Source organism: Poecilia reticulata, linkage group LG20 (genome assembly GCF_000633615.1).
Source record: "Poecilia reticulata strain Guanapo linkage group LG20, Guppy_female_1.0+MT, whole genome shotgun sequence".
In the NCBI taxonomy this organism is placed as follows: Eukaryota; Metazoa; Chordata; class Actinopteri; order Cyprinodontiformes; family Poeciliidae; genus Poecilia; species Poecilia reticulata.
Window position 1 is genome coordinate 15,642,994 of NC_024350.1, and position 27,516 is coordinate 15,670,509.

General features: G+C 39.4%; 1 protein-coding gene across 2 annotated transcripts in view; it reads left to right on the top strand.

Moving 5' to 3' along the window:
• The window catches only part of oxsr1b (oxidative stress responsive kinase 1b), a 45,177-nt gene that overhangs the window by 1,593 nt on the left and 16,068 nt on the right, over nt 1–27,516 (top strand). For both annotated transcript variants that reach the window (XM_008396197.2, XM_008396198.2), the window contains exons 2-4: nt 10,899–11,011; nt 17,051–17,159; nt 23,387–23,528. In XM_008396197.2, coding sequence (XP_008394419.1) covers nt 10,899–11,011; nt 17,051–17,159; nt 23,387–23,528 — 364 coding nt within the window. The remainder of the gene's footprint in view (nt 1–10,898; nt 11,012–17,050; nt 17,160–23,386; nt 23,529–27,516) is intronic.

Below are 27,516 nucleotides of genomic sequence, written 5' to 3' on the forward strand. Positions count from 1 at the left end.
ATGGATAAAAATAATGTCATAGTTCTTTAGACTGTTTGTCTCAACAATTAAGATCTTTTTTTAATTGTCATATTAGCAATACTTCAGGACTACAATTAATTACTCTTGAGATCTCAAATCAACAGCAAAAATCAATCAACAGTAATTTATTTTGAAGCACAAAATTCCGGAATTTTGTGCTTCAAAATTTTGGATTTACTGCTATGGTGCTGATGTGTTGTATAGCCAAGAATGATCTGTTTGTTAGCATTGGTTGACAGCCAAAATATTTTATTAGTTTAGCATTCAAATGCTTATTGCATGTTTTCTATCTAACATACTCTTATCTTTTTCTGAGAATACTTCTTCCAGGAGTTGTCAACTTGCATCTCTGAAGCTGCATGGGGCTCTTAATAACTTTAGAAAATACATTTTGTAGTGTTTTTATACATATAAACTGATATATAAGCTACTTTTAGCATATTCTTGGTTTCATTAAATATCTCTATAGAATTTTAAGATGGTGTCAGAAAGCGTTTTTTGTTCAGACGTTTTTATTTGTAATTTGGCCACAAGCTATTCTTCTTCTTCATCTTTTTTCCAAAAATACAGACTAGCCCATTAAAAACATTGATGTTTTTATTTGATGAGAAAACCTAGAGATAACTGTTTTCTAACTATGAAATAAAATGTATATAAGCAAGACATATTAATGCTGCACAATAACTCATAACGGTGTCGGTGAATGCAGCATTGCAATTGGAAAGGACTGCTTGGATGCAATATTTGGTGTTTCAATTGTCATGCATTCATATTCTGCATGATGATGACATATTTACTTAACTTGATAGACTCTAGTTGTCCCTTAATGTCCAAAGAAGATCAGAGGATGGCTGTAAAGATTGAAAGCTTACTGTAATATGTTTATCTTTCCTGATATCTATTATAGCCTCTGAGTTCTTCCCCACAATAGATTTTATGAATTGATGGAACCTCTTTGATGACAAACTGAGGAAAACTTTTCTATTGAAAACAGAATATTAGTTGACATATTGACACCTGACTCTGTCTTCTAAATGTGTGTTTTTAAAAGTTCTCCAGAAATATTTGGTTGCTCCATACGGACCAGTTGTGTTGTTTTCACAGAGCCCATAAACCGAACTTCCTGTACGTAGGTATTAGAGTTCAGATTATTGAACCGCTGCTTGAAATAAGCCAGTTAAGTCAGAGCATTTTTTGAATTTGCTAATCTGTGAAATGGAGCTTTAACCTGACTGAAAGGAATCATTTGACACTGAAAATTGAAATCATGAATGAGGCTTGATTTTAAAGTGTTTTACATTTTGAATGTCGTCTTTTACTTTTTTCTTGAGAATACATGGCACATAGCAGATTATTTTCCTTCAAACTGCTGATCTTTCTCGCTTTTTAGACTGAGAGGAGAATAAAAGTAACGTATAAGAAAAGTGCTGTCCTCTAAAATGAAATAATTTGTGCCCTCTTATGCAGTTTACCTAACCGGCACATACTTCCTTTACAGAGAGTGAGTATGTTTTCTATAAAGGGTGCTTTTTCCAAGTCCTAGGTCTTTGCGAGTTTTAAATGCTTGTAATTTTTCCTTATACTTTCTTGGAAAATTCAAGCCCCTCAAGATAACAGCTTAAACTTTTAGCTTGCGCTCAGAGATAAAGACTCTCTTGTACAGAAACCGGTTCTGTGGCATTTTCCTGTGCTGCGTTAAGCACGACTTGCCCATATAGGTTTGAAGCTGCAGAGACTGTTGCAACTTTGGACATGTAGCATGCCGAGTTTAAGAAATATTTAGGGATAGGAATCACTGTTTTAATGCAGAGGTTTAGAAATGATTAGGGCAGTTAGCCTAGATTCTATTTTATTTTACGGATATGCTAAAACTAGCCAGAATTTGTTCCCTAAATGTAAAGAAGGTGGTTTGGTTTATATTTAATCTAAACGGGCACAGATCAGTTTGGCAATCTCCCTAAACTGGATTCAATTCTTGAATCTTGCAACCAGAGTTCTGAATCTCTCACAGATTTAGCTCCATTGTTCAACTTTCTAGTATTTTGAGAAGCGTATCATAATTAATTTAATGACTCAGTCCTACATGTCAATGCAGGGTTTCCCAGCTGCTTGTGTGTTTGAGGCTAAACTGAAAAAGTTGAAATTTCACTAAAGCATTATGTGCTTTACCTTAAATCAGGGACAATTTTACACATCATATCTACTCATAAAAAAAAACTAGATGTGAAGAAATAATTAAAAGACAAAAGTGGTAGATTCATTAACAAAGCTGAAGGCTAATGCTTATGATTTTAGCCTTTTAAGAGGCAGTCAAGTGCAAATGGTAAAGTTGAGCAACTTTCCTGTAATAAACTTCCAGTGCTCAGTTCTAGCAGCCTGAAAGATCAGATGACATGTCTCTGTAGAAATTTCTCCATTTCAGAAGGACTTTTGCGCTCCTGACTTTATTCTTTTATATTTAAATTTTTTTTAAAACTTTTTTGCTCAGTAATTATTTCTGCACTGAAGACTGTTGTCGCCAGTACCACGTGGTAGTGGTAGTTCATTTATCAGTGCATCTCCATTTTTAGTTTGTATATGTTTACAAAAAAATAAATAAATGTTAGAAACATGCCCACAATTACTGTCTAGAACCAGAAAATATTATTTAATGTATTTAAAAAAAATCTCTTGTTTTCTAGATTTTTAACAATACTTTAAGGTTTTCTTGAAGGAATACACAGCGTTCATGTGGGCATTGTTTTTAAGACAGCTAAACTACAATAAAAGTTTAGACATTTCTTACATTCCATCCCATCTCTCCACACATCTTCTTACTAAAGGCAACTCGCCTGCTTGGAGTTTGCCTTCTTGTGTGTGTGCAAGTGTTGGATTTGAGGATGACTTTGTGACCAGCAGAGCTATTGTTTTGGTAACTTCCCGAGGGAAAAGGGGGACTTGTTATTACACGGTTCACGCCCACTCTTTTTCACCCCACTGAGCTCCGGATCATAGCCGGACAGAGCTCATTGGAAAATAGCAGAGCTGTCTCTTCAATCCTGAATCATACTTTGCATCGTTGGTCTTGGCAAATCTGCTGTGGAAACTTTATGCTCCCACTGTTTGTATCCACTGGCAACCAAGTCTCCTCCCTGTTCTGTACTTGGCCCTCCTTATGGTTTTATAAAAGCCACAGCAAAAGGACTTGTGCTCTAATGCGACGGTTCAGGCCACATCAGGTTTTAACACACCGCATCCTGCGCAATCGAGGAACACGTGCTGTAAATCAGCGGGTGCTGGTGTGGTTGGTTGTTTTACATTTGGACACCATTTGGAAACTGAGGTCAGGTGTCTGAGATCGTATAATATGAAAGACGCATGACTGTCAAGCTCTAAACTGGCTTGGGGGTGAGGGGGAAAGAAACTAAAAAGCTGCTGCTTGTTGCTTATCTTGGAGGAAGCTCACACATGAGGCACAAAGTTCACTGCAAGTGTAATAAATAAAAGACCAGAGAAATCTGATATTATTATTTTAGTGGATTGATTGGGTGAATTTCCATTATGTGACTTGTGAGCTTTTTCTTTTTTTTTTTTTTTTTTTTTTTTTGTCGCTGTACATTATTTCCAGAAACCTTGTTTGTCAGTCAATAGCGTGTTTCTGCTTTGGGGTCCACAACGGAGCTTTTTACTTAAATCATGTCCTCTGACACTAAGAGGGTCCTCCTGAAAAAGTGTCACTGAGCTGGAAACTATGGCTGGAAACCGCTGCAACAAACCAGTGAGTCCAGCACGCAATTAAAAACGGTGAAATTAGACCAACGTACCATTAACATTAGCAGTTATGTGCAGAAATGTGCTTTTAAATCGGCTGCTTGGATCCTGACTCCCAAGCGCTTCCCATTAACAGCAATGAAACTTAAATGATTGTTTCACGAAAAATGACCCTAGAACTTATGTAGAGTCATTATAAAAGTTATGGAAACTTTAAAGTAATTTTGCCATAACCATCTGTGTTTACTTGACTTTCGTGGGTGATTAAAAGAAAGCTCAGTCAGAGATTACAATTGGGTGTGCTAAAGTCAAAGTTTTAAGTTATTTCACAGTGGTTGCATATGAAACCGAATCAAAATCACTCCTAGTCAAGAGGACCCATCCATCCATCCATTTTCTTCCGCTTATCCGGGGTCGGGTCGCGGGGGCAGCAGCTTCAGAAGGGAGGCCCAGACTTCCCTCTCCTCAGCCACTTCTTCCAGCTCCTCCGGAGGAATCCCAAGGCATTCCCAGGCCAGCCGAGAGACATAGTCCCTCCAGCGTGTCCTGGGTCTTCCCCGAGGCCTCCTCCCGATGGGACGTGCCCGGAACACCTCACCAGGGAGGCGTCCAGGAGGTATCCTGACCAGATGCCCGAGCCACATCAACTGGCTCCTCTCGACGTGGAGGAGCAGCGGCTCTACTCTGAGTCCCTCCCGGATGACCGAGCTTCTCACCCTATCTCTAAGGGAGAGCCCAGCCACCCTGCGGAGGAAACCCATTTCGGCCGCTTGTGTCCGTGATCTCGTTCTTTCGGTCATGACCCAAAGCTCATGACCATAGATGAGGGTGGGAACGTAGATCGACCGGTAAATCGAGAGCTTCGCTTTTTGACTCTGCTCTCTCTTCACCACGACAGACCGGTACAGCGCCCGCTTCACGGCAGACGCTGCCCCAATCCGCCTGTCGACCCCCTGCTCCCTTCTTCCCTCATTTGTGAACAAGATCCCCAGATACTTAAACTCCTCCACTTGAGGCAGGACGACCCCCCTGACCCAGATAAGGTATTCTACCCTTTTCCGGCTCAAGACCATGGCCTCAGATTTGGAGGCACCAAGCCTCATCCCGGCCGCTTCACACTTGGCCGCGAACCGCTCCAGCGAGAGCTGCAGATCACGTTCCGGTGTAGCCAACAGGACCACATCATCCGCAAAAAGCAGAGATGCGATCCTAAGGCCACCAAAACGGATCCCCTCAACACCTCGGCTGCGCCTAGAAATTCTGTCCATAAAAGTAATTAACAGAATCKGTGAYAAAGGGCAGCCTTGGCAGAGTCCAACTYTCACCGGAAACGAGMCCGACTTACTGCCGGCAATGCGGACCAGACTCTGACACCGGTCATACAGGGACCTGACAGCCCATATCAAAGGGCCCGGTACCCCATACTCTCAGAGTACCCCCCACAAGGCCTCCTTGAAGCTTTAATAATGTGCTGCAACAAAGCATAAAGTCTGTAAATTGTCACAGCGTTACTTTTTTTGTTCTCTAAAAATGGTTTTGATGAGCTCATTGTGGTATGTGCTTTTTATTACATTTTTATTGGGTATGCTACTTGGATGTTTTAATCTATTTGAGTACAAGCACCGTAAAACACTGATGAATGACATTAAAATCTAAACGATAGCAGTTGCTCCTGTTGTGCAGTGATTTAAAAAAAAATAAAAAATTGCTTTTGAAAATAGAATCTGAAGAAGAGTTTGATCTGAGAGGTGGCTAGAAAGTGCTCAGCTAATAGGAGTTATTTTACATCTTTCCATAACACAACTACAAGTGCATAAAAGTTACAGGCAAGGAACAAATTTTGCTACTTGAAAATAAATAAAATATGTGTCTTTTTAATAAACTCTAAATATTGATTATTGCAGCCTTTAATTCAGCAAATGACTATCCCAAAGGCAATATAACTATTTAAATTATGAAATTGGCCTAAGTTCTTCTACATTATTAATCCATCCATGGTCTTGCTCCCTGTCTCCAGCTGGCGTGCCGGGGTACACCCTGGACAGGTCGCCAGTCTGTCGCAGGGCAACACAGAGACACACAGGACACACAACCATGCACACACACACTCACACCTAGGGACAATTTGGAGAGGCCAATTAACCTGACAGTCATGTTTTTGGACTGTGGGAGGAAACCGGAGAACCTGGAGAAAACCCACTCATGCACAGGGAGAACATGCAAACTCCATACAGAAAGACCGGGAATCGAACCCAGAGCCTTCTTGCTGCAAGGCAACAGCTCTACCAACTGTGCCACTGTGCAGCCCTCTACATTATTAATCAATATGCATTATTAGAACACAGTGTGCGACTCTAGGTTAAAATATGAAACATGCATCAACAAAGTAGCAAGTAAAAGAATCATTTATTGTAGCCAATTGAAAATAACATTGAAACACTGAAGCTTTATTATTGGTCCAAAAATGTTGTCCTGATTATAAATCTTGCAGGATTTGACCTGCCTAGCCCTTCAAGGCTCTGTATTTGATCTGTACTGCAAAGTGCTAAAGATGTTCCCATGACTTTTGTGCCAGGAAAAATGAGTCAAGCTGCAGAGTTAAAGTCATAGAAAGTGAATACTGATCCATTTTGGTTCGCCTCACACTGTTTAATATAAGTGACAAAAATACTCATTATGCGTCATCCAATACATACTAAAGTTTCCCTGTAAGAAGAGTCATCTGCAGCTTTGCCAACCACTTGTCTTTCTTACACAGAACCTTTGAGTCAGATTAGAAATGTCTATTATATTTCATCATTGTGAGCCAAATTACAGAGTCTGGGCCGGCGACAGATGTTTTTCTAGACTTAAGTTGCGTTTTGTGTGCGGAGTGGAGCACATTGCTCTGACCAACAATGCTGTTGTCACTCAGCTTTTTAAAATAATGCTGCCTCATTCTGTTTAGGTGCGCTGATGTGACGCCAACCTGCCTCCTCTTTTTGGTCTGTGTGAAAAAGGCCATTGTTGCTCTAACTCCCTTATCTTACGGGCCATCTCTTCAGGTTTATCATTCTGATTTCCTTTCATTGATCTCTATCAGTGCTTTGCAGCAAGACTGCAGCTCTTAAATGCACAGACCTTGCAACACCTACAGTGCAGACCACTTTTGTTGGCATTAAAATAATGCAGGTTTTGATATATATATATAGCTGTAGCATAATAAGAAAATCCAACTTCTCATTTACATGCATTTTTCTGCTAGTAAAAAGCTGCAATTATTGGAAAAACATAAGTCACTGGTGGTGCGTTGATTTTTATTCTAGACTTTTCAAGATGTTCCCTTTTGGACAGAGGCTTGTGTGTGTTGCTATAGAGTTCTGGTTCATCCTGTGTTTCACACCTGAATTTTGCTCTAGACCTTTCTGAGCATTGCTGAGCAATATCACTGTAAGTGTGTGTGTCTGTGTGTGTGTGGGGTGGGATTTCTTGTGGTGAAAATTACTGTGTGAACTTGTGTGTGCTTTGCAATCCTCCCATGAAATTCTATCTCTTATAATAGTCTTTAAGTGCCTCCTTTGAATGTGTTTGCTGAGCCAGTATATTAAGATTTTATTCTGTTCATTATTCCTTTGGGTTATGCTGTTTACCCGGACAATAGGCGGCGTACAAAAAAAAAAAAAAGCAGAATAACAGGACCGCAAACTGACGACTCCCCAAACACCAAACACGTTAGCTGGGTTAAGCCCTCACCAGAGGGCACTGAGGTTGAAACCGTTAAGAACATTGTGGCTGTTGTGCACCAATCATGCAATGCCAGGTTATGATACAATGTTCTCTATAGGGTTGCCATGCCAAGCACGATTTGTTTGGGGAATAATTTGCTTACAGAAAACATCGACTGCTTTTTGAAAAGATCACGATTGTTTTGGCAATGTTTCTCCAATAGAGTTGTACACGTTGTTCACATGATCTGGAACCTTTTATTTTTTTATTTTTTTCCTGAATATCTGCACGTGAGGCAGGTTTTGGCAAAATTTGAAAAAAAAATTATTAATGGTAAAATTTGAAAACAAAATACCTAATTTGGCAACTACTCTTTCTTGTCCGTTATCACATATTTTTAAACTCTTAAAAATAATTTATTTTATTCTATTTTTTAAAGTAAAAATAAGAAATTGGCCTTCCACTTTGCTAATTACATATAACTAAATCAAAACAGAGTGGAAGCTTTGTGTTGTGACCTTGCAGAAAGAAAGAAAAAAAGTTTACCAGGGCGGGGTGGGTGGGGGGTGATGTGATTTTCGTCAGGCATCTGCAACAATGAGCACTGATTTCGGGAGTTCGGCTCAACTATGCAGAGTCATTTAAGCCCAACATTCCCATTCATTGTTGTGAAGGATTTTTTACTACCGGTGCTACAGGGAAACGGGCTCACGGTGGTTCTGCCCCATCAGCGGCCCGTCTCCAGGTGCTCGTTTGGTTTATTTGGTCCTGAGTAAAAAGGTGCTGAAGCTGGCAGATAAATTTACAGCCCATTAGTTCTTGTCTTGATAATCCTGTTGAATGCTGCCCCGTCAGAATCAGGAGAATGCCCGGATCACCTCACCAGGGAGAGGTCCAGGAGGCATCCTGACCAGATGCATTGATGGTAGATGTGATCTTGGGAAATAGGTTTTTAGATTTTTCAGATGTTGTTGGGGTTAAATAAATTATGCTTACTCTTTGGATCTTCCAAGGAAATTGCCGTTTTATTAGATTATTTGAATCAGCAAGCATTTCTTTTTACCCCCTGCCTTTTATTTATTTATTCTTTAAATAACGTTGGCCTCTTTTTTTTTTTTTTTCTTCCACTCTGCTGTCTTATTGCCTGGAGTCGTATTTAATTTGATTAAAAAAAGCTGGATTAAAATGGTACATATCTACAGGGACAGCTTTATTATTTCATTAAGATCTGCAGGCTTTTTTTAACTCCTCTTTTAAACCTCACTCCATTTTTGGACCAATTAAATCCTTCAAAAACAATGAGCACTTTGTAAATGTTTGGCTATCGCAGTTATGAAGTTAGGAAAAGCTTACTCTTGACAGTGAAGGGAGCCTCCTGGCACATTTCTACCAGAGATCCAGTGAAAACAGCCTTAAGCTCATGGTGTTAAATAAGAGCCATGAGGGGGAAGTTAAATGACCTCACACGAAGCAGAAACAACAGGCATGCCTCTCCTGCAGAGGGTTTTTATCAGCTTTTAACTCTATCAGACGGCGCTCCAAACCGAAGATCCCGCTCTTGCAGGATTTACAAAAAGCTTCCTTCAAATAATGTTGTCATCCTTTTGTTTTGCAGCTGTAACTCCCCATGATCACTTTTTCTGTTTAAACTTCATCAATCTTTCACCACAGTGTGGAGGAGTTTTGGCCTATCTCCTATTTGCATCATTTGTTTTCTTTCTTTTTTTTTTTTGTTCAAGATTTTCAGGCATTCTTTTCTGCACAGCTCCCTAAAGACCTCACCACAGCAGTACGATCAGATAGAGGTCTGACCACCTTGATTCTTTTCCTTGTCAGCCATTTTGTTGTGGACTTGCTGCTGTGTTTGGCATCTCATTGTTGACTCAAATTGAGCCACATTGGAATTCTTTATTAACTTGAGAGGGAAATAATGATGTTGCGGTATTTTAGTTTAAACATCCATCTGGGATGTAGAGATTTGACTGAGATGCAAGTAGAAATGACACTTGATTAAATGAATAAAACTGTTTCATGTTAGCAAAATGACATTGAGGACGCTTGGACTTTGGCTGGAGGAATATAGATCGATAGCTAGCCGGGGTTTGCTGTGATGTCTTGTGGTGCATCCTGTTGAATTAACTGAAGGAGCTCCTGTTATTGGCCATAATTTTTGTTATTAATTAAAATGTAATAATAGCTTTAATGAAGGTTGTTTTTACTGCTCGGCAATAAAATTAAACGCACACAATTTAATTAAACTGCTTATACAGAGGTGGTCAGCCCTCATGATCTGCCATTCAAGTACATTTAATAATCAGAACAAGACCAACACCCTGCCAACCAAATATGTAATTGATGTGCCATCAGACACTTAAGGATATATATATTGGAGGCATGTGACATATATTTATTATTTTTTCAACTGAAAATTTGAAGTTGGGGCGGAAAGATCTGACCTTGAGCCTCAGACCAAAACCTTCGGGCTCCGTCTTTGATTTAGCGGAGTCACGCCTCAATCTTTATGAAATAGGACTTGGAAGTGGCGCAGTTGGTAGAGCTGTTGCCTTGCAGCAAGAAGGTTCTGGGTTCGATTCCCGGCCCTGGTCTTTCTGCATGGAGTTTGCATGTTCTCCCTGTGTATGACTTCATCAACTGAAGTCAGATGAACTGTGGACAGAATTTGTGTGAACCCAAGCAACAACTATGTAGGAAAGCAAAATTATTCAACGGGTGTTTCTTATTTTTAACAATTCGCAGGATATTTGGAAACTTAAAGCTCTTTTACATTTTACAAAGGGGGTTTGCGTTTACCTGCAAGACAAACCAGCGACGCTACTAGATATCACTTTGGTTCAATGTCACGGCGATACTGTTTTTAGGAGAGACCGTGCATAAATATGCAGTCTGTTAAGGAATGCACAGACTGACTGCATGGATTAAAAAGGATCATTAGTGTGCCTACAGTGCGTTATAGGTTTTAGCCTTATTTACTCAATGAAAAGTTGTATTCTAGTGTCATTCTTTGCTTCTGTATACTTTTCTAACTTTACCTTTCGTTCCCTAGTTTGCCACATTAGTGGCGATGTTTGAGTTTAAAGACAGAGGTTGCAAACAAATATTATTATTATTTTTTTAAGAGAAAATAGTTTGAGAAAATGATGCAAAGGGGGATTCTAGGGCTCAAACACCTAAGACTCACCAATCATCAGAAGCATCAGTGCGTCTTACTGTGGTCTGGATCTTGTCACCTCTCTCAGCTGATGTGGAAATCTCACTTTCACTGAGCTACAGCGTCTTATATTAAGTGTTGGAATAAAGCCGTTAAAAGTTTTCATGAGATCCCGTACCGTATTTGTATTAAACAACTCTGCTGGAATAAAAGTAAGTGAAGAATTATAAGGTTGTTATGTTTTTCCCCCCAGGGAGTGGAGCCACAGCAGTGGTCCAGGCAGCCTACTGTACACCCCGAAAGGAGAAGGTCGCCATCAAACGCATCAACCTAGAGAAGTGCCAGACCAGTATGGATGAACTCCTTGTAAGTTGGTCCTTTTTTCTTAAGTCCAATTTTAGTTTTAGATTCAAGAAATCTGTATTCTTGGTACGCGTGTGGAATTTATTCTACCCCTGCTTCTCATTACTCACTTTCTCTGGGCATGCCTCCAATCGATCCTGTCACTTTAGACACTATTCCAGTTGTTCCCTTAAAGTGGGGCTCCACTTACAGACGGGGAAACTGCTGCAGCAGCCTCTCACAGCAGCGCCTCGTTGCGTCTTCATCCCAGGCAGTTCAAACCAGTGTTGCACTGCGGGTAAAGGCGTATTTTTACTGAACGACATGCGGCTGATTTAGCTCCAGAGGGGGTGACATTACGTCCCATTTCGTAAACGCTCTTTTGCACTTAAAAATAATCGGATGCTTGTTTGTGGCTCCGGTTCATAAACAGCAGGTGGTTTCATCTGTATTTGTCAAACCGTCATGCAATTAATTTCGTTGGCTCAAAAGAGTCTTTTCTATTCAAAATTAATCTTTTTTTATCACTTATGACTGTCAACATACAGTGTGATGCTTTAATTGAAATAGGTTTGGTTTGAGGCATTATAATGCAGTAGACATTAGATTTACCCTTTTCTTTCAGAGAAGGATGAGTAATGTGCTTTTACAGCCCTTCCAGGTACTCATCCAGAAATCCGAGATAGGATCTCGCAGGAAATAAATATTGTGTAAGCCTACACGCATCCTTCGAAGATCACGGCCGGACAAAACCGGCACCCAATGCTGCTCAATGCTCACCGGCAACACTAAACCCTTCCCCACCCCCTTGAATCCTGCAGAATGAATCAGGGGAATGTTGCTCCCAGATTCTCGGTGGAGGAGGTCACATGGAGTACTGCGCGATCGGATTTCCTGCTTGTGGTTTTCCTCCCACAGCTCCACAGTGCGCTGGGTGCCCACTTAAAAGGCGAGGATGCACGAAATTGAAGCCAGATTGTCCCTTCCAAGAACTCCGCTTTTAAAGCTAGGTTGCAGAAAGTTTTTGCCAGAGCTTGCAAGGTATTTAGCCTCGTCTCTGAAATTCATTGATGGTAGAGAAGCAATAGTGCACCGTCTCTCTGGGTCTACTTTTGTAGTTTTTCCCTTTATATGATAGCTTCCAGGCAGTGCTCCGGAGGGATGCAGTAGAGCAGATATTATGGGCACTTCTTTTAAAATGTAAGGTGGCAATATTTAAATATCCTCTTGCATTTATGGTACCCGGCAAAACTTTTATTCTTTCAATCACGTTAAAATCACAAGTTTGAATGAATTTTCTTGGATGTTATGTAATAAACCAACACAGAGTAGTGGATGATTTTGAAGTGGGGAAAAAAAAGGACACATGCGTTTAAAGTTTCTGAACCCAGATTAACTTCTCAGAAGTGTGATGTGCTTTGATGTCGGTAAATAAAAAGTGCAACTGTTCACCTTCAAAACTCAGCTACGTCAGTCCAACTGTGTGTTTTTTTATTTTGGTATAAATCCAGCTGTTCTCTGAAGGCCTGAGAGGTTTGTTAGAGAACATTAGTGAACAAACGGCATCACGAAGATCAGGGAACACGGCAGACAAGCTGTGTTGAAATTTAAAGCAGGTTCAACTCTAAACAGTATGCCAAACTTTGAACATTTCAGAGCACAGTTCCATTCTTTGTCTGGTGGATATGCAGAGATTCACAACTCGGGTGTTGACAGGACAGCGATTGCAAGTCACTGTATTACAGTTTTTTCAATAGAATTTAAAATGAGTTATGAGATAAAATGCAAAAAAAAAAAAGTAAAAAATCATACTTGAGGTGAGATCAAAAGATGAATAATTAGAAATGAAAGGTGGTTGTTTAACCTGAACAAGTCTCAGTTCTCATAAAATGATTAGTCAGCATTAAAGTTGCACTTGAGTATTAGGGCTACAGAGTAAAAATATTGTCCTTTATTACAATTTTTCTCTCCAAGTCCTTATTATTGTCCGACTATAAAAAATTGCTTCTCCATTTGAACACAAAGCGGAAGCAAATCAGGCGCTCTTTGAATCACTAATCTGAGTCAGAGGTTGCCTAGACTACTGATGACTTGGCGTTGATGTTTTAATTTTGCCTGAAGGGCCAAATCTACTGACACAATGCCAACCAGAATTGCCAGTTCTGCTTGAGTGTTTATTCTGGTCATTTGGTTTTCCTGATGCTGAGCGCACTCGCTTCACCGGGAGGAAATCCAACTGTGGGCGCCAAGCAGACGCCCGTGTTACAGGCACACATGTTTGTCCTTTAGTCTGACGCTCTTCAATGTGCTACCAGCAACTGTAGTGGTCAGGGGCTTCATTACTGGCAGTCAATCTGTGGTTGGTGACAATCTCTTGGTGATGACATGCCTTTATATTGCATCGCTCTCTTGCTTTGTTCAAATGATGGACAGAAAAGCAACACTGTGTTCCTATTTTTAATCAGTGATGTTTTTTTTTTTATTATCATTTAAAAACCTCTGGGCTATCTTCAGAACGATTAATCTGTGTTCGATTTTGTTTGTAATTATATGATTATATATAGTCAGTACACATTTAAATATTTTTGCAGTACAGCACCTTCTTCGTTTCCAAATAGTTTTTGTGTGTGCATGTGTGGAAGCTGCAGAGGGATTGAGTCATAGTGGATGTGAGGCACTCTGAGTAACCAGAGGTGATGTAATACTGCTTCTATAGAGGCCTCTCTGTGTGTGTGCCATCTCTATGGTTCTGTTGCACCAGTTTGTGACCCTGCACTCTATTCAGTTTGCTACAATAGGTCATTTATTTTCCGCTCACTTTCAAAGTTCTCAGACGTGGCAGCTTTTTAATAGATCTAAAGAGCTCTGCTGTAAAAAAAAAAAAATAGAAGTGGGAAGATTTTTTTATATTTTTTTTTTAGGTTAAACTGGCTCAAAGGCTGTGTTATCGTGCACAACACGATGTTGCAACGATTGGTCAGTTTCAGTTCTGTTTATGAAAATAAACACATCTCACACACATTCAGCCCTGCTAATACTATTGTAAATATATATAAAAAAAGCTGATTATTTTCTTGCATTTGTCCCTTCAGATCACATGGAACTGGAATTTTGGCTAGAAAAATATTATTAACAGTGAATAGTGTTTCTGTGTAGGATGGATGTCTGGAAATGATTGTGAAAGATTTGGTAGGGGCTGACTTTTAGCATGACCTCTCTCTTTCTCAACTGGAAACTACGAGTTTTATTATTGAAGTCATTGATATCGTAGCAGTCAGGTGATCTGTCATATAGAAATAAACATACAAGAAGCACAATAATAAAATAAATGCTACAGACATATAGAGGAGGAAGGTTTATGTAATAAATAAAGGATGAAATAACAAAAATTAATTAAATAAAACATTTTTGTAATGTCACAATAGGGGTTTTCTATAGGTTTAAAATGAGACACTTTTGTGGATAACTTTTCAGCAGCAAGGCAACTGAAACAGCATTACATGATTAGAAAGTAAATAAAACGACAAATAAGCAGTTGTCTGAGTTCTTATGAAGACCTGTGAAGACACTGATGCAACATGTGGTGGAGTTTCTCGAGATCTTGGAACGTTTTTCAGGTGATGGAAGGCTGATTTGGTAATTATCTTTATGTGTCTCTGGAGGTTTAGAGTATCGCTACACCCAGATTTCAGGTCTGATCGCTAGTTTCTTAGGTCTAAAGATGATGATTTAAGTTTTTATTGAAAAACGCATAAAATAAAAATAATTGATATACTTTAATGGAATCAAATGTTCTGTTTTTCTTTAAAAATACTTTTTTTGTGTGTCTAGATTGACAACAAAAGTGGGACACAGTTGGTCATTTTACTCTGTCCTGATGGCCTTCGGGTTACACAGGTTAATGAATGACTTTAAGTCCATAATTTAATCAAAAGATAAGAAAACTGTTTGCGGTGTGGACGTCTTTGTGTGCAGAGACGGAGAGGTGTGTCTGGTCTACTTTCAAAGTTAGATGAATGGGGGAAAACAACTGCTGAGAATGCCTGTGTTAGTATTCAGAGCAGTTGTTGCAGCACCCACCCATCAAACAAAAGCTGCGTAAAAAAAAACCAGATAAGATGTGTGGGAACATGTGTTATTGTAATAAAATGTTTATTGTTTTAATACACTGTCAGAACATCAGATTATAATGTAGGACATTTTGATAAAAAAATATTATTTCCATAATTGTTTTGTACTTGTTTAAAAAATAAATGTGTTTTAATTTGACAGAATTTGTCCCATTCTCAGTGTGTATGTAAAAAGATTGGGAACTCTGCCGAATAAGCTCCTTGTTATTCCATATTTAATTTTTCCGGGTTCTTCTCCTCTCACAGCTGTCCCTTTACAGCTGTGTGCGGGGTAGACGGAGAGGTCATGGTGATTTAAGAGAGAAAAGTTCAGCTTGTACTCAACCTTATTTTGTCTTGCTCCAACTTGTAGCACTCTTTAGTGCTGAATGTACTCTGAATCATGAAGTTATCTTGCTGAAGGGATTCCTTATTGAAGCACCAGACTGAGAGCCACAGATTCAATAGTGATGACTCTGCAGCAGAACCGCTCTGCAGCTAATGCACGATGTGTGAGCTAAGCATTTATGCTGATGGAGTATCTGACTTTGATTACATGCAGTTTTTGTTTTCCGGAGACGTCTATTGACTGATGTCTTTAACAAGTCTGCTTAGCTTGAGAGTTAAAATGCCTCTCAGGCCTTCAGTGCACCTGTTATGTTAAATTAATTATTTGGCCAAAAAAAAAAAAAAATTCTGATATTAGGAAAAATGTGGTAATGCATGGATCCATCAGTAATAAATAATATAAAACCAAAATATATTTACTCATTAATAAAGTTAATGTTATTTTATGTACACGGCTGGTGACACTGCTTTGTAGCATTGTTTCTTTCATCTAAAAAGGTTCTGAACTTGATTTTTATTTAGGGAATAGAAAGTGAAACACAGGAAGTAGCAGCATCACGCTGTGTGTTTTTACTCATGGAGGATCTGGTACACTTTAGAAAATAGATGGGCAACTTGAGTAAAAATTTCTGTAAAAAAAAAAAAAAAAAATCAAAGCAGCATCTCACCCAGAAGTTAATGGCTGGAGACTATTGGGTCTTTCAAATGAACACTGATGCTAAGCATGTCACCAGATTAGTCTAAAATTAGCTCAAGGACAGTAAAATCTTTGTTTTAGTGCCAGTGGTCTGCAGACCAGTTCTGTCCGTCGTTATTGTGGCCTTAAAATAAACAGTGTATATAAACCATCTAATTTCACCACCTGTGTTTTTTCTTTAGCCATGAGATCCATCATGTCTAAGTATTCCGGCACACAAACAAAAAAACAAAACCTCTTCAAATCAGTGATCCTACTGCCAAAAGTCAGCTGTGTTTTCTGTCTCAAAGGGAGCTCGTCTCTCCGTGAACAACTTTTGGTTTGGTGGCAAAGTGACGAATTAGTCCTCTATGCCAGAATTACCTCAGCTCTGCTGCTTTCCAGGCAGACACACACACACACACACACACACACACACACACACACACACACACACACACACACACACACACAACCCACGTACCAACACAGGCGATAACAAAGCTTTAAATCTGTTTAAAGAGCCAAGTGCTGGCAGTGTTTTTTATGCCTCTGCATAGCTGTGCATTGCAGTGACATAGCAGGTTTCTTTTGCTTACTGATGTCACATTAATCCCAAACATCACATGAAAGAAAAGCGGAAGCTTTGGTTTATTTCTCTCTTGCGGTAGTCTTACAGTGCAAAAATAAAAGTTTCCGCATCTGCTCTGTTCGCCTCCGCCCCCCGTATTTTATTTTTTAAAGTATTTTAGCATAATGCCCTGATTACATTAGGTGTCATTTTCTGTACACTGTGAGAAATGTTCAGATTAAGGATCGTCTCTGATTTCACAATGTAAATAACTGAATGATGACTGTCTTATGCCAAGACATTTCAGATTACTTATGGGGTTTCTTTGAACATGGATTTCTTTGTGTTTCCTCTAACAGAAAGAGATTCAGGCCATGAGCCAGTGCCACCACCCCAACATTGTGTCTTACTACACATCCTTTGTTGTGAAGGATGAACTGTGGCTGGTTATGAAGCTGCTCAGTGGGGGTAAGTGAACATCATTTGTCATCTCATATCTGCCAAATCAAAGTTCTTGCTACTCCAAATAATGTCTACATTATATATAATAATAAATAAATAAATGAATAATATATATAATCTATATATATATACAAAAAAAGCAGGATGAGGATGGTTCACTTTGCGTCGCTGGTTTTAATGTGATGATTCTTTTAGATGTCGTTCTCGTGACGATGGGGTGCCAGCCAGAGGAGCGGGTTGACTTGCTGCCTGTGATTTAACTGTTATTACAGGAAATGTGACGACACACGTTTTCATTGTGTTCCCTATGAGCTGCAGCTCTCTGTGGTCTTTAACTTGTTTCAGTGCTAATGACAGTGCAGAGGTAATAACAGCCCACATGGCAACCATGTGGCAGTGCTGCAATTACCAAGTAAAAGGAGCGTGAAGAGGAGGCCCCTGTAAGGAAGAGATCATCAAAATCAGACAGTTCCATCTATTTGCATCATTTAGTTCTGCTTTTATTTATTACATTTATAACATATGAGGGATATGAATCTAGTTGTGTTTTTTTTTTTGTTTTTTTCCCAAACTTGTGAAATACACTTTTTTTTTTTCCGATTTTAATTGATGATAGTCAATGGCCCTTTTATTTTTTTTTACACATTTTCTCATGTTATAAACACAAATTAAGTATAAATTATCTGTGTTTTATGTGATGGATCAAGACAGAGTAGCGCATACTAATGAAGCAGAACTAAATCGAGACATCCTTTAAGACTTTGCAATAACTAAAAGTCTGAAAGTGAATACAAAATGTCAAATTTCATTTGAAAAAAGATGAATGCTAATTCCCTCCTGCTTATTCACCACTTTGGTTTTGTCTGTCACACAAACTCCAAAACAAAGCACGTGCGATCGTACTGCTGATGTATGAAAACTGTTGCTGGCGTTCTCAGCCCCTCCCTGCGTTAACTTTGCCCCGCTCCAACGGCTCATGCCCAGGTGGCGCACCAGGCTTTCTCACATACAAGCCCCTTGGCAGCCGCTCCGCAGCTGGGCTCGGGGCGCCGTGCCCACCAAGCGACGCTTGAGCCGACAGCCAGCCTCACAGCAGGGGCAGACGCAGCCTAAGATGGCCTCGTTCCCTCTTATCCCCGTTAAACAGAAGCTCTTGATGTTGAGCTTTATTGAGTGGAGTAATTAAATGATGGCCGTGGCGACGTCTGCCATGGAAACGGACCTCGTTGAGGTCGAGTTTATAGAGCATCACTCCACAGGGTAGAGCATACCAGACTAGAGGGAGAACAGCCCCTGCCTGATTGTCCACCCTCCGACCCCATCCCGGCTTCTGTCTTTTGCTTTTTTTTTTTTTTGAAAAACAGCTCAACGGTTAGCCAGACATTGCCCAGACATTTTTTTTTTTTAATATTGAGAATGGCAGAAAGGAGCATTCCTTCAGGTCTGATTTCCGATTTTAAAAAAGAAAGGGAAAAAGAAAAAGAGTTGAACTGCATTTAGATTAGCTTTAATTTTTGCACAGATGAGTACAAGTTGAGACTCATCAAAATACCTCATCTTGCCTCAAAACTTGCAGTTTCTTAGAACAAATGCTGCCCACTTCACTCTTTTGAATTCTTCTTCATCAAAAAAATAAAAAAAATGTAATCTGTTTTTCTTTTTGCCCAGTTATATTTTCTTTTCTTTTCTTTTACTTTTTCTTGTCGGCATGTGGTGCCAATTTTTCCTCAAATTTCCACCATCTCTGCTGGAGAGAATCTTTTTATTTTTATTTTACTTGCTAATCTTTTGAACTGGTGTTGTATTAAGTGTTGATGCTGAACAGACCGAGTATCTCTGTGGGCTGAGACTAACACACTATTCATTCAAATCAGTCAGCACTACCTGGACTGACCTGCTGTCTGAACAAACTCATTCAAGTCAAAACCTGCAGAGCTGAATTTCGAAATAGGCGCACTGAGGCTTTTCAGGAAATTCCTGTTGTGAATGTGACATGTAAACAATAGTTTCATCAGAAGGCTCCAGAGCACCTCCACTGTGTGAATTCACATCTGAGATGTAGTCACTGAATCACCCACAGAGACTGATTATGAGTCACCGAAGCAAATGCATGCATTTCCTGGAGATCACAGGCGGCTTCTCTTGACCTTCTACCTTCTTTTTCAGAGATCAGTCGGATGCCTGTTTGGAAGGATTTCAATGAAAACACATGATCCTCAGCTATTTCAAAAATTCTGACTGGTGGCTTTCACTGTAAGAGTAACTGTAAAGATCTGGGTGTTTTAAACAGCGAGAATGTCCTGGTGATCAGAATAACGTTAAGACACTTTTACAATGGCTGCTTTTTTTTTTTGTACGCAATGATGCTGCCTTTGGAAGAGCTGAAAAGACCTTGAATCATCCAAACAATTTTGGCCGTGTATTTGCTCTCTTAGGGTTAAGCAATCAATACTCCAAATAGGCGCACTGCACATTTTAGTGATATCCTTGCAAATGATAGATTTAATGTTGATATTCTAAATTGCATAGACATAAATAACAAGATAAGCATATCCCTCCTGGAAGCGTGCCACAGTTGGTTTTAACACTGTTTTTGCTTCATTTCCATTTCTAGATCTTTGACTCGATATGCCGATGTCTTTTTTTTTTTTTTTTTCAGAACTAAGCTGTTGCACTTTTTAATGGCTCATTTAAAAGAGGAACCATTAAAAGTCAAACTCAGTTTTGATAAAGTATTCATCGTGCATACACTTTGTCCTCCCTGAGTAGCTTTTAGTGGTGCACATTATAAAGCAGAAACTCAAAGCTGTCGGCTGCTTTACACAACCGCAGAAATTGAATGTGATTTTGCTGTCTTCTCAATACATTCCTCCTGACGTGATCGCAAAAGTTAATTTTCCACTTTTAGACGGTGGCAAATAGAATTAGCCTTTTTTTCCCCTTTATTGGTTATTGCCATTTATCTCCTGGGTTTCAGACTGAATACAAATGCTAAGCTAATGAAAATAATCTTTGCATTCTCCTGCAGTACATCGGTCTCACCCCCTCAGAAAATGATGCAACTTCACCAGAGGCTTCCTTCAGTCTGAGCCAACAATGATATTTTTACACCCTCCACGCCTTGCTGCAGTTCCTCCAATGCCCCACCCTCACTTTCCTCCTACAGCTTCACTTGGCATTCCACAAAGGCCTTTAGCACAGTTGGCACCAGGTTTCATGTCCTTCATCTACTTCCTCATCCTCCCCTCACACCCCACACATTTTCCCTTTGTTTCACAGCTGCCGCTCTGTTTAAAAGAACAAAACAGCTAGGAGGCGATGTTCCCGAATGAAGCTAGAAGTTCTGCCCAGTTGGAGTTTGCTTAAAATTCAAAGAAACCAAAATATTTGCCTAATCCGCCATGTAACTGAAACTATGATTTGACATTTTCCAGAGTAATTTGCATGCTCTACGCCGCTCTGCCCTGTCAGGACTTAATTTGCTTGATGTGATTTATATAAACTCTTCCTCAAGGTTTTCGAAAGGCAGCTTTCAAATTAGGCTTGCGGGTGTCTTGCCTTTCCCATGCTGAATGAACCTTTCCACTGTTAACCCGTCGGTACGTGTCAGCTCGCTGAAACAGCCTAATGAGGCATGAGGAGTTCGATCAGATGAGTTTAATTTGAAGAGGGCTGACAAGGCTGGCATTTAGTGAGACTCCAAAACCTGCGTCATGCTGCGTATGCTTCTGCCACTGTAAAGGGGACGTCGCCGTTTACAGTCGGAAAAAAAGAAAAGAAAAAGTGTTTAGCCCGCAGAATGGCTCCTTGTTTACAGTGCCTTGTGAAAGTATCGCTTTTTTTCACATTATGTCCCATCAGAGTGAAAAGACTTCATTCAATTTCTCCAGGATGTTGCGATGTTTTTTTGGTGTTTTTTTTGTGATTGTTGTCGGCTAAAATACTACCCCAGTTTTGTGACATTCTTTTGAGAAGTTGCAGTCATAGTTGCACAATTTTAAGTTTCATTTTTGCCGTTACATCGTCTTACAAAAAAGTTTAAATTGCTGCCCTTAACTTTTCTGAATACAAACCTGATTGTAACATGGTTAATATTTAAAATGCAGGTAACATTCAAGTACCTTCTTGAAAAAGGACACTTCATGCAATTAAAATCATGTCCAGAGGAGTTGTCAAAGTGCACAAGAAGAATCCCATTTAGGTCATTAAAGTTAACATGAACATTATAAGCAGTGTAATCAAATTCTACAGAATATGTTCAAATGTTTTGTTTTGTTTTTTTTTTTGCAAAAAAAACCCCAAAACAATGTTGATTTATTAGTTTTTCTTGCCACACTTGGCATAAAGTAAAATTTACATTTCTCGTGTCATCTCACTATAGCTCATTTTCCACTGTTGTTGTTGCTTTGCCCCTACGTTTTCCTCCACAACGGAAGAGATATGTGGAGTACATGACTAGACATCATTCTCGGAGGAGTTTAAATACCTTGGCACCACACTGAGTTGGAGATGGACAAACAGATTGGAGCTTTATGTGCAGTAATGCTGGCGCTACTCAGATATGTTGCGATTAAGACAGAGATGGGATGCCACAAAGCAAAGCTCTCCATTTACCCGTCCATCTGCCTTTCAGCTCTCACCTGCGGTCTGGAGATGTCAACCGTGCCTGAAAGCATGAGATTATTCAAACATTGTTAAACATCTAGACTTCTCCTTCTACATTCACCACTTTAGTTCCTCTGATTAAAATAGACAGAAGGTTATAGTTAAAACAAGTTCACGAGGTGTGAATATGTCTGCAGGCCACTGTAGGGTTTCCTCAGCCTCTCCTTGTGTCTGGCTCAAAGAATGCCAGATCATGAAGAATTCATTAAACTCCCCTCTAGTTTCTCTTGTTTGGTTTGTGGCCCTGCAGTGACACTATCCAGTCTCAGGTGTCCTGGCATTAATGATGCTGTAAGTGCTCAATTCTGTGCTGAAGGTCAGGACATCCTAAAATATTTAAAATAAATTGAAATCTTCAAACTCTGAGCCAGACATTGTTGGTTTAACAAAAAAAAAAAAAAAAAACACAGTAAATTTGATCCTGGAGTTTTGTCGCCTCTGGCTCATTTCCAGGTGGTGTTTGTCTGTGCTGCAGACAAACACCAGGCAGACAAATGAGGCAGCAGTCGGTGTGATGTTTATGCAGTTGTCTCAATGCAGCAACATAAAGCTGGTCAGGCAATTCACATTCATTTCGATTTCTCTGCTTTGTCTCTGTTCACCAGTGTTGCACAGTTTTCTGCAAATAGTGGACCTCTCATCAGGGGCTTCCCGTTTGTTTGCTCGGAAAGGTGCACAAAGGAAATGGCCAACTGACTTTTCAGTGGGAGTTTTCCTTTGTGAAGCTGGAGCCGGGGCGGGAGAGACATGACGACAGGTTTAGTCAGCAGAGCCCCCCCAGACCCCCACCCGACTCTGCATTCAGTGAAGACAAAGACATCAGTTCCATTTGTAAACACAAATCTTAACCCAGAATTTAACTCACTCATTCATTCATTCATTCATTCATTACTTTTAATCTGAGTCTTGTAAATGGATTTTAGATATTATTAGCAGGAAACTTGAAAGTGACTATTACACAGTTCACATCGGTGTTTGAAATACTTTCATATAATGATTTCAATTATGTGTTTTTAAGGTTTGGAAAGTGCTTGATTTCTGTATAAAGTCCTTGAACGTGCTTGATGTTCAACTGGCGCTGTTTTTGCACATAGTGCAATGTGACACTTGAATAAGCCTAAATTTGCAAAATCTCGTTTACAGTTGAAACCAGATATTTTCTAGGCAGGTCGGCTGAGATGCAGAGTGTCGTCACCATAAAAGTCTCCAAAACCACCGAAAGAAACTCGCGAGGCTCATCACTTGTTGTTCTTTTGAAAAAATAAAATAAAATCGCTAGAGGAGTGTCAGAGGATAAGTAGAGAACAGTGCTTCTTTCATACCTACAGTTCGCCATGTCTCTTTGCTCTGCCCACTTTGGTGGAATTTTTCTGAATTTGCCAGCGGCGGGGTTTAGCTTCCAAAGCGAGTTTAGTTGATCTTGAATCTAGCACTTACTAAAATGCATTGTTCTAAAATATCCAATTTTTTCACAGTGACATCTGTGACATCAACTAAAAATCATTACAGTGACATCAACAAAAAATCTTTGCAAGTCGAGTTATGTTTTTGTGTCGTCTGCTGACCAGGCTCGGTGCTGGACGTGATCAAGCACATCATCTCACGTGGCGAGCACAAGAACGGCGTCCTGGACGAGGCCAGCATAGCTACCGTGTTGAAAGACGTGCTGGAGGGATTGGAGTACCTGCACAAGAACGGCCAGATCCACAGGTAGGCCCACCTCCGGCGTCGGTGCCACGATAAACGTGACGCAGCGGCCTTTCGGCATTTACTTCTGTCCGTTTTATTGGACTTCACCTTAGGGGATTTCAAGGAAAGTAATTCGTTCAACTGATCAATACTTCTCTATTCATCCATCTATTCTTTCATCCTATTGAAGAAGTCTTGCTTTCATCCATTAGTTTGCCTCTCATTAACATTTTTTTAAGGTGCATTTATCTGTTTACACATAAGACTGAAAGCTGTAATTTCTGTGTAGATTAGTATTGAAATCAAACATGAAGAAGGCATATTAATGCTGTTTATGGACTATCTGCTGATGCTGTATCTGTCTTCGCATGTTGCTGCATCTCACTGTTACAAAGCACACAGCATTTAAATGTTTTCTCTTGAGACTTTGTGGCGGCTCTACAGTGCCGTCAGAAAGACAACATTTGCTCATGCTCTTAATATAAATATTTTAATTAAAATGCAATTTTTTTTTTGCAATTAAAGGTGTTTACAGTAATATGTTATTGTGAAGTTTGAGGCAATTAAGGATAGGGTCAATTCAAAATTAAATAGTTATTGACTGGAAAAACTGCATTTTTCTTCATGAGATAAAACAAAATAAATATCAAAAATGTTTTTTAATGGGAATCTTATTTTGTCATTTACAGTTTTGTCATTTTTTGCAGGATTTATTTAATTTAGAAATCATTTAAATATATAAACATGAAATAAAGTAGCATATTTTTGAAGAGTTAAAGTAATTATTTTACAAAATAAAAACATATATGAAATAGATGCATACATTGTGAAATAAATAAATAAAGGTAAGTTGTGACAGACAAAAAAAAAAGCTTCCTCTCAAATTTCTTTAAATTTTTTTTTTATTTCATGGAAACACATTTATTATTTGCCTGTTTGACTTGCTGCCTCAGGGAGGCGCTACAGGTGCATCAAAACAAAAATGGACTCAAAAACCGTTTCTTCTCAAATGCAATTAACACCATTAACACTCTCATGCGCTAATCATATGGTGGCTATATATGTATGAAAATTTAACTGGTTTAATATTATAAATAATTGTACTGTCACCATATTTATGTTTATATTGTATATATTTCCTACATTGCTTGCACTGTTGGAGCTGACCTTAATGTCATTGTACATGTGTTCAGTGACAAACGATAAATTCCAAATTCTGTTTATTTTATGTTAACAGTATTTTTATTTTATTTTTTTAATTTAATTTTGAATGAAACAGCTCTGCATAGTGTCTTACTGCTATTAGGAACAACTAACAGCAGTAAGTTATATCTGAACAAACAAAGTTAGTTTTTATATCACTTTGACTAACGAGTAACTACAGTCTGACTACAGTCAGTGTCTGACAGCGTGAGGGTTGAAGAGGAGTTGAAATAATTATGCAGAGCTTGAAAGTTGTGACTCATATTTTCTTTTTAAATGTTGTTTCTGTGCTGGTTTCATTGATTGTCTGTGAAATACAAGAGCAGACCGAGCAATTTCAAGCTGAACATTTGCTGCATAATTACTAGAATTAAGCAAAGTGACTCTGCTGGCTTCGGAAGAAACAGGTGGCTGAGAGAGTGGTGAATTATGAGTCACTCCGATGCGTCTCTAAAACTGATGCTTTATGAAATTCTGTCAGAGGGACATTAAAAAGTGTCCTTGATTTAAAACTAATTGCTATTAATCATTCTTAATTTCCAGGAATATTAGGTAATTTGGCAGAGACGGTGCCTATCTTTAGTGATTCCCTTTAATGATTTATTCAAACTGCTTCAGAAAATTTTCTTCTCTATTATCCTTATTGTTTCTGAAACGTTTTTTTTGTTTGTTTGAAGAAATTCAAAGTAATAATATGAAATGTACTAAGTAGGAGGTTAGAAATGCCCGCTCTCCTCTGTGGCGATGTAAGGAATATCGGTGTCGGCAGCATTTAAATTGGAAGGAAAACTGAAGGGAAGATTCTCTGCAGGATGCTTCCGCCTCTGGACGAATGGTTTCCAAATCTGTGGCAATAAGCTTACATTGGGAACCAAATGAAACAAATAAAAAAAGGCCAAATGAAAACAGTATTGTTGCTCTTTTTTTTTTTTTTTTTAAATAATAAATTGGGGAAATGTCAAAAGATCATGTCTTCAGCAGAGCTCTTTATCCCCAGGCACTTGCATGTAGCTCTGATTCATGAGAAAGAAAAGTTGGGGCTGTCCCACAGAACTGAATAAGAATTTACATTCTAGCCAAGGAGGGGGCCTGTGTTAGTTAAATATGTTCCCGAGTGTTTAATCTCATATGGCGACGGAGCCTCGGCATAGGGATGAGGAAGAGCTCAGGGACTGAGGTTCCACGGCAACAAGGAGACGGGGGAGACGATGTCACATGACTTGCTCAGTCCGATGCTGGACAGCCGGAAAGCAATTAGAGCCTCACCGCCTCGGATGGAGGTATTTACCACAAGGCGGTGAAGGGTTTCACCTCCTCAACATTCTCAGCAGCTTGGAAAGTCATTACTGGGGGGGGGCGAAATGTTGACAGCAGGTGGACGTTATGTTACATGTATGAGAGCAAGAGCAGATTATTTGAGTTAAATTGAAGAAAATCACCTCAACATTCTGTCATGTTACATCCACAAACTCCAGTGTAGTTTGGGTGATTTTTTTATTTTTTTTAATGTAATAACCAACACAAGGTAGCACATAATTGTGAAGCAGAAGGAGAATGATGCAAGGCTTTGTCATAAAATACAAAAGAAATGTTGCATACGTTGAGAACAGCTTGAAATGTTTCAATACTCCTTAGTGAAATAGAACAGTTAGTTGTCTTCAGAAGTCATCAGGAAGTTTGCAGTTTTATTTCACTGATGAATTCATCGTTTCTATGATAGAGAATATAAGAGAGGAAATAAAACCCCACATAAACACTGTGGAGCAAAGCAGATAGGTCAGAATGTCAATCTCTTGATGTGCAAAGTTTGTACAGGCACAGCCTGAATTGGAAAAAATAAAATAAAATCCAGAAAACCATTCATCATTTTCCTCCTCCTTCACAGTTATGCAAGACTTTGTGTTGATCTATCAAACAAAATCCAATTAAAACATGTTTGAATTGCTGTCGCTGTAACGTGCCAAAAGTGTAATCTTTCGTACTGTGCCTGAAAGATATTCGAACAAATTACTGATATTCACTGTCTGTTAGAAGAGATGCTTTAGATGAATCTGTGTTAACACTGAAGTGAGTACAAGGAAAGAAATCCAGCAGAATGAAAAGATCTATCAAAATGTAGTTCCAGAGGAAAGATCATTTTACGGTCATGGGGGTTATTCTTAAACAGGGGTGAGGATTGAAAAGGTTATTTTATGCCCATATATGGCCCACAAAGCATCCAATAAAGCCCCTTTTACAGCCCTGTTAGGAACACGGTGAGCCTGGCACTGGGATGTAATGTCTTAGGAGGTGACCTGTTGGTGCTGCAAGGTGCACGGCTGCCAGATGAGAATGATAAATCTCCCCGACAGTTTCATACCACGGCTGTTCCCACCTGGCCGCTAGCTGGCTAATATTTCACTGTGTCATACCTTTATGAGGGCACCACTCACGTGCTGTTCAGTTTTCACCTTCTCAATTCGGGTCAAACGTAAGGATTCAGATTTAATTTGCATCAGCACATTAAAATCAATACCATCCAGCAACTGCTGTTGGAATAACTTGGTGCGGAAAGATTGTTTTTTTTTTTGTTGTTTTTTTTTTAATTCATCTGCTCCAGCTTTTCTTTGAACTTACATGGTGCATTGTGTCAGCACCTCCTCCTCCATCCTCCTTTTCCTCTTCTGTGAATGTTAATGACTGCACATAGTCTGCACTCTGCAGCCTTTCTCTGAGCATTATGATCTGCTGCAGTGAACCATCGGCGCCATGGATTTTAAATGAGTGCACCAAGATTGGGTTGATCACTCTTCATAAATTATGTTTG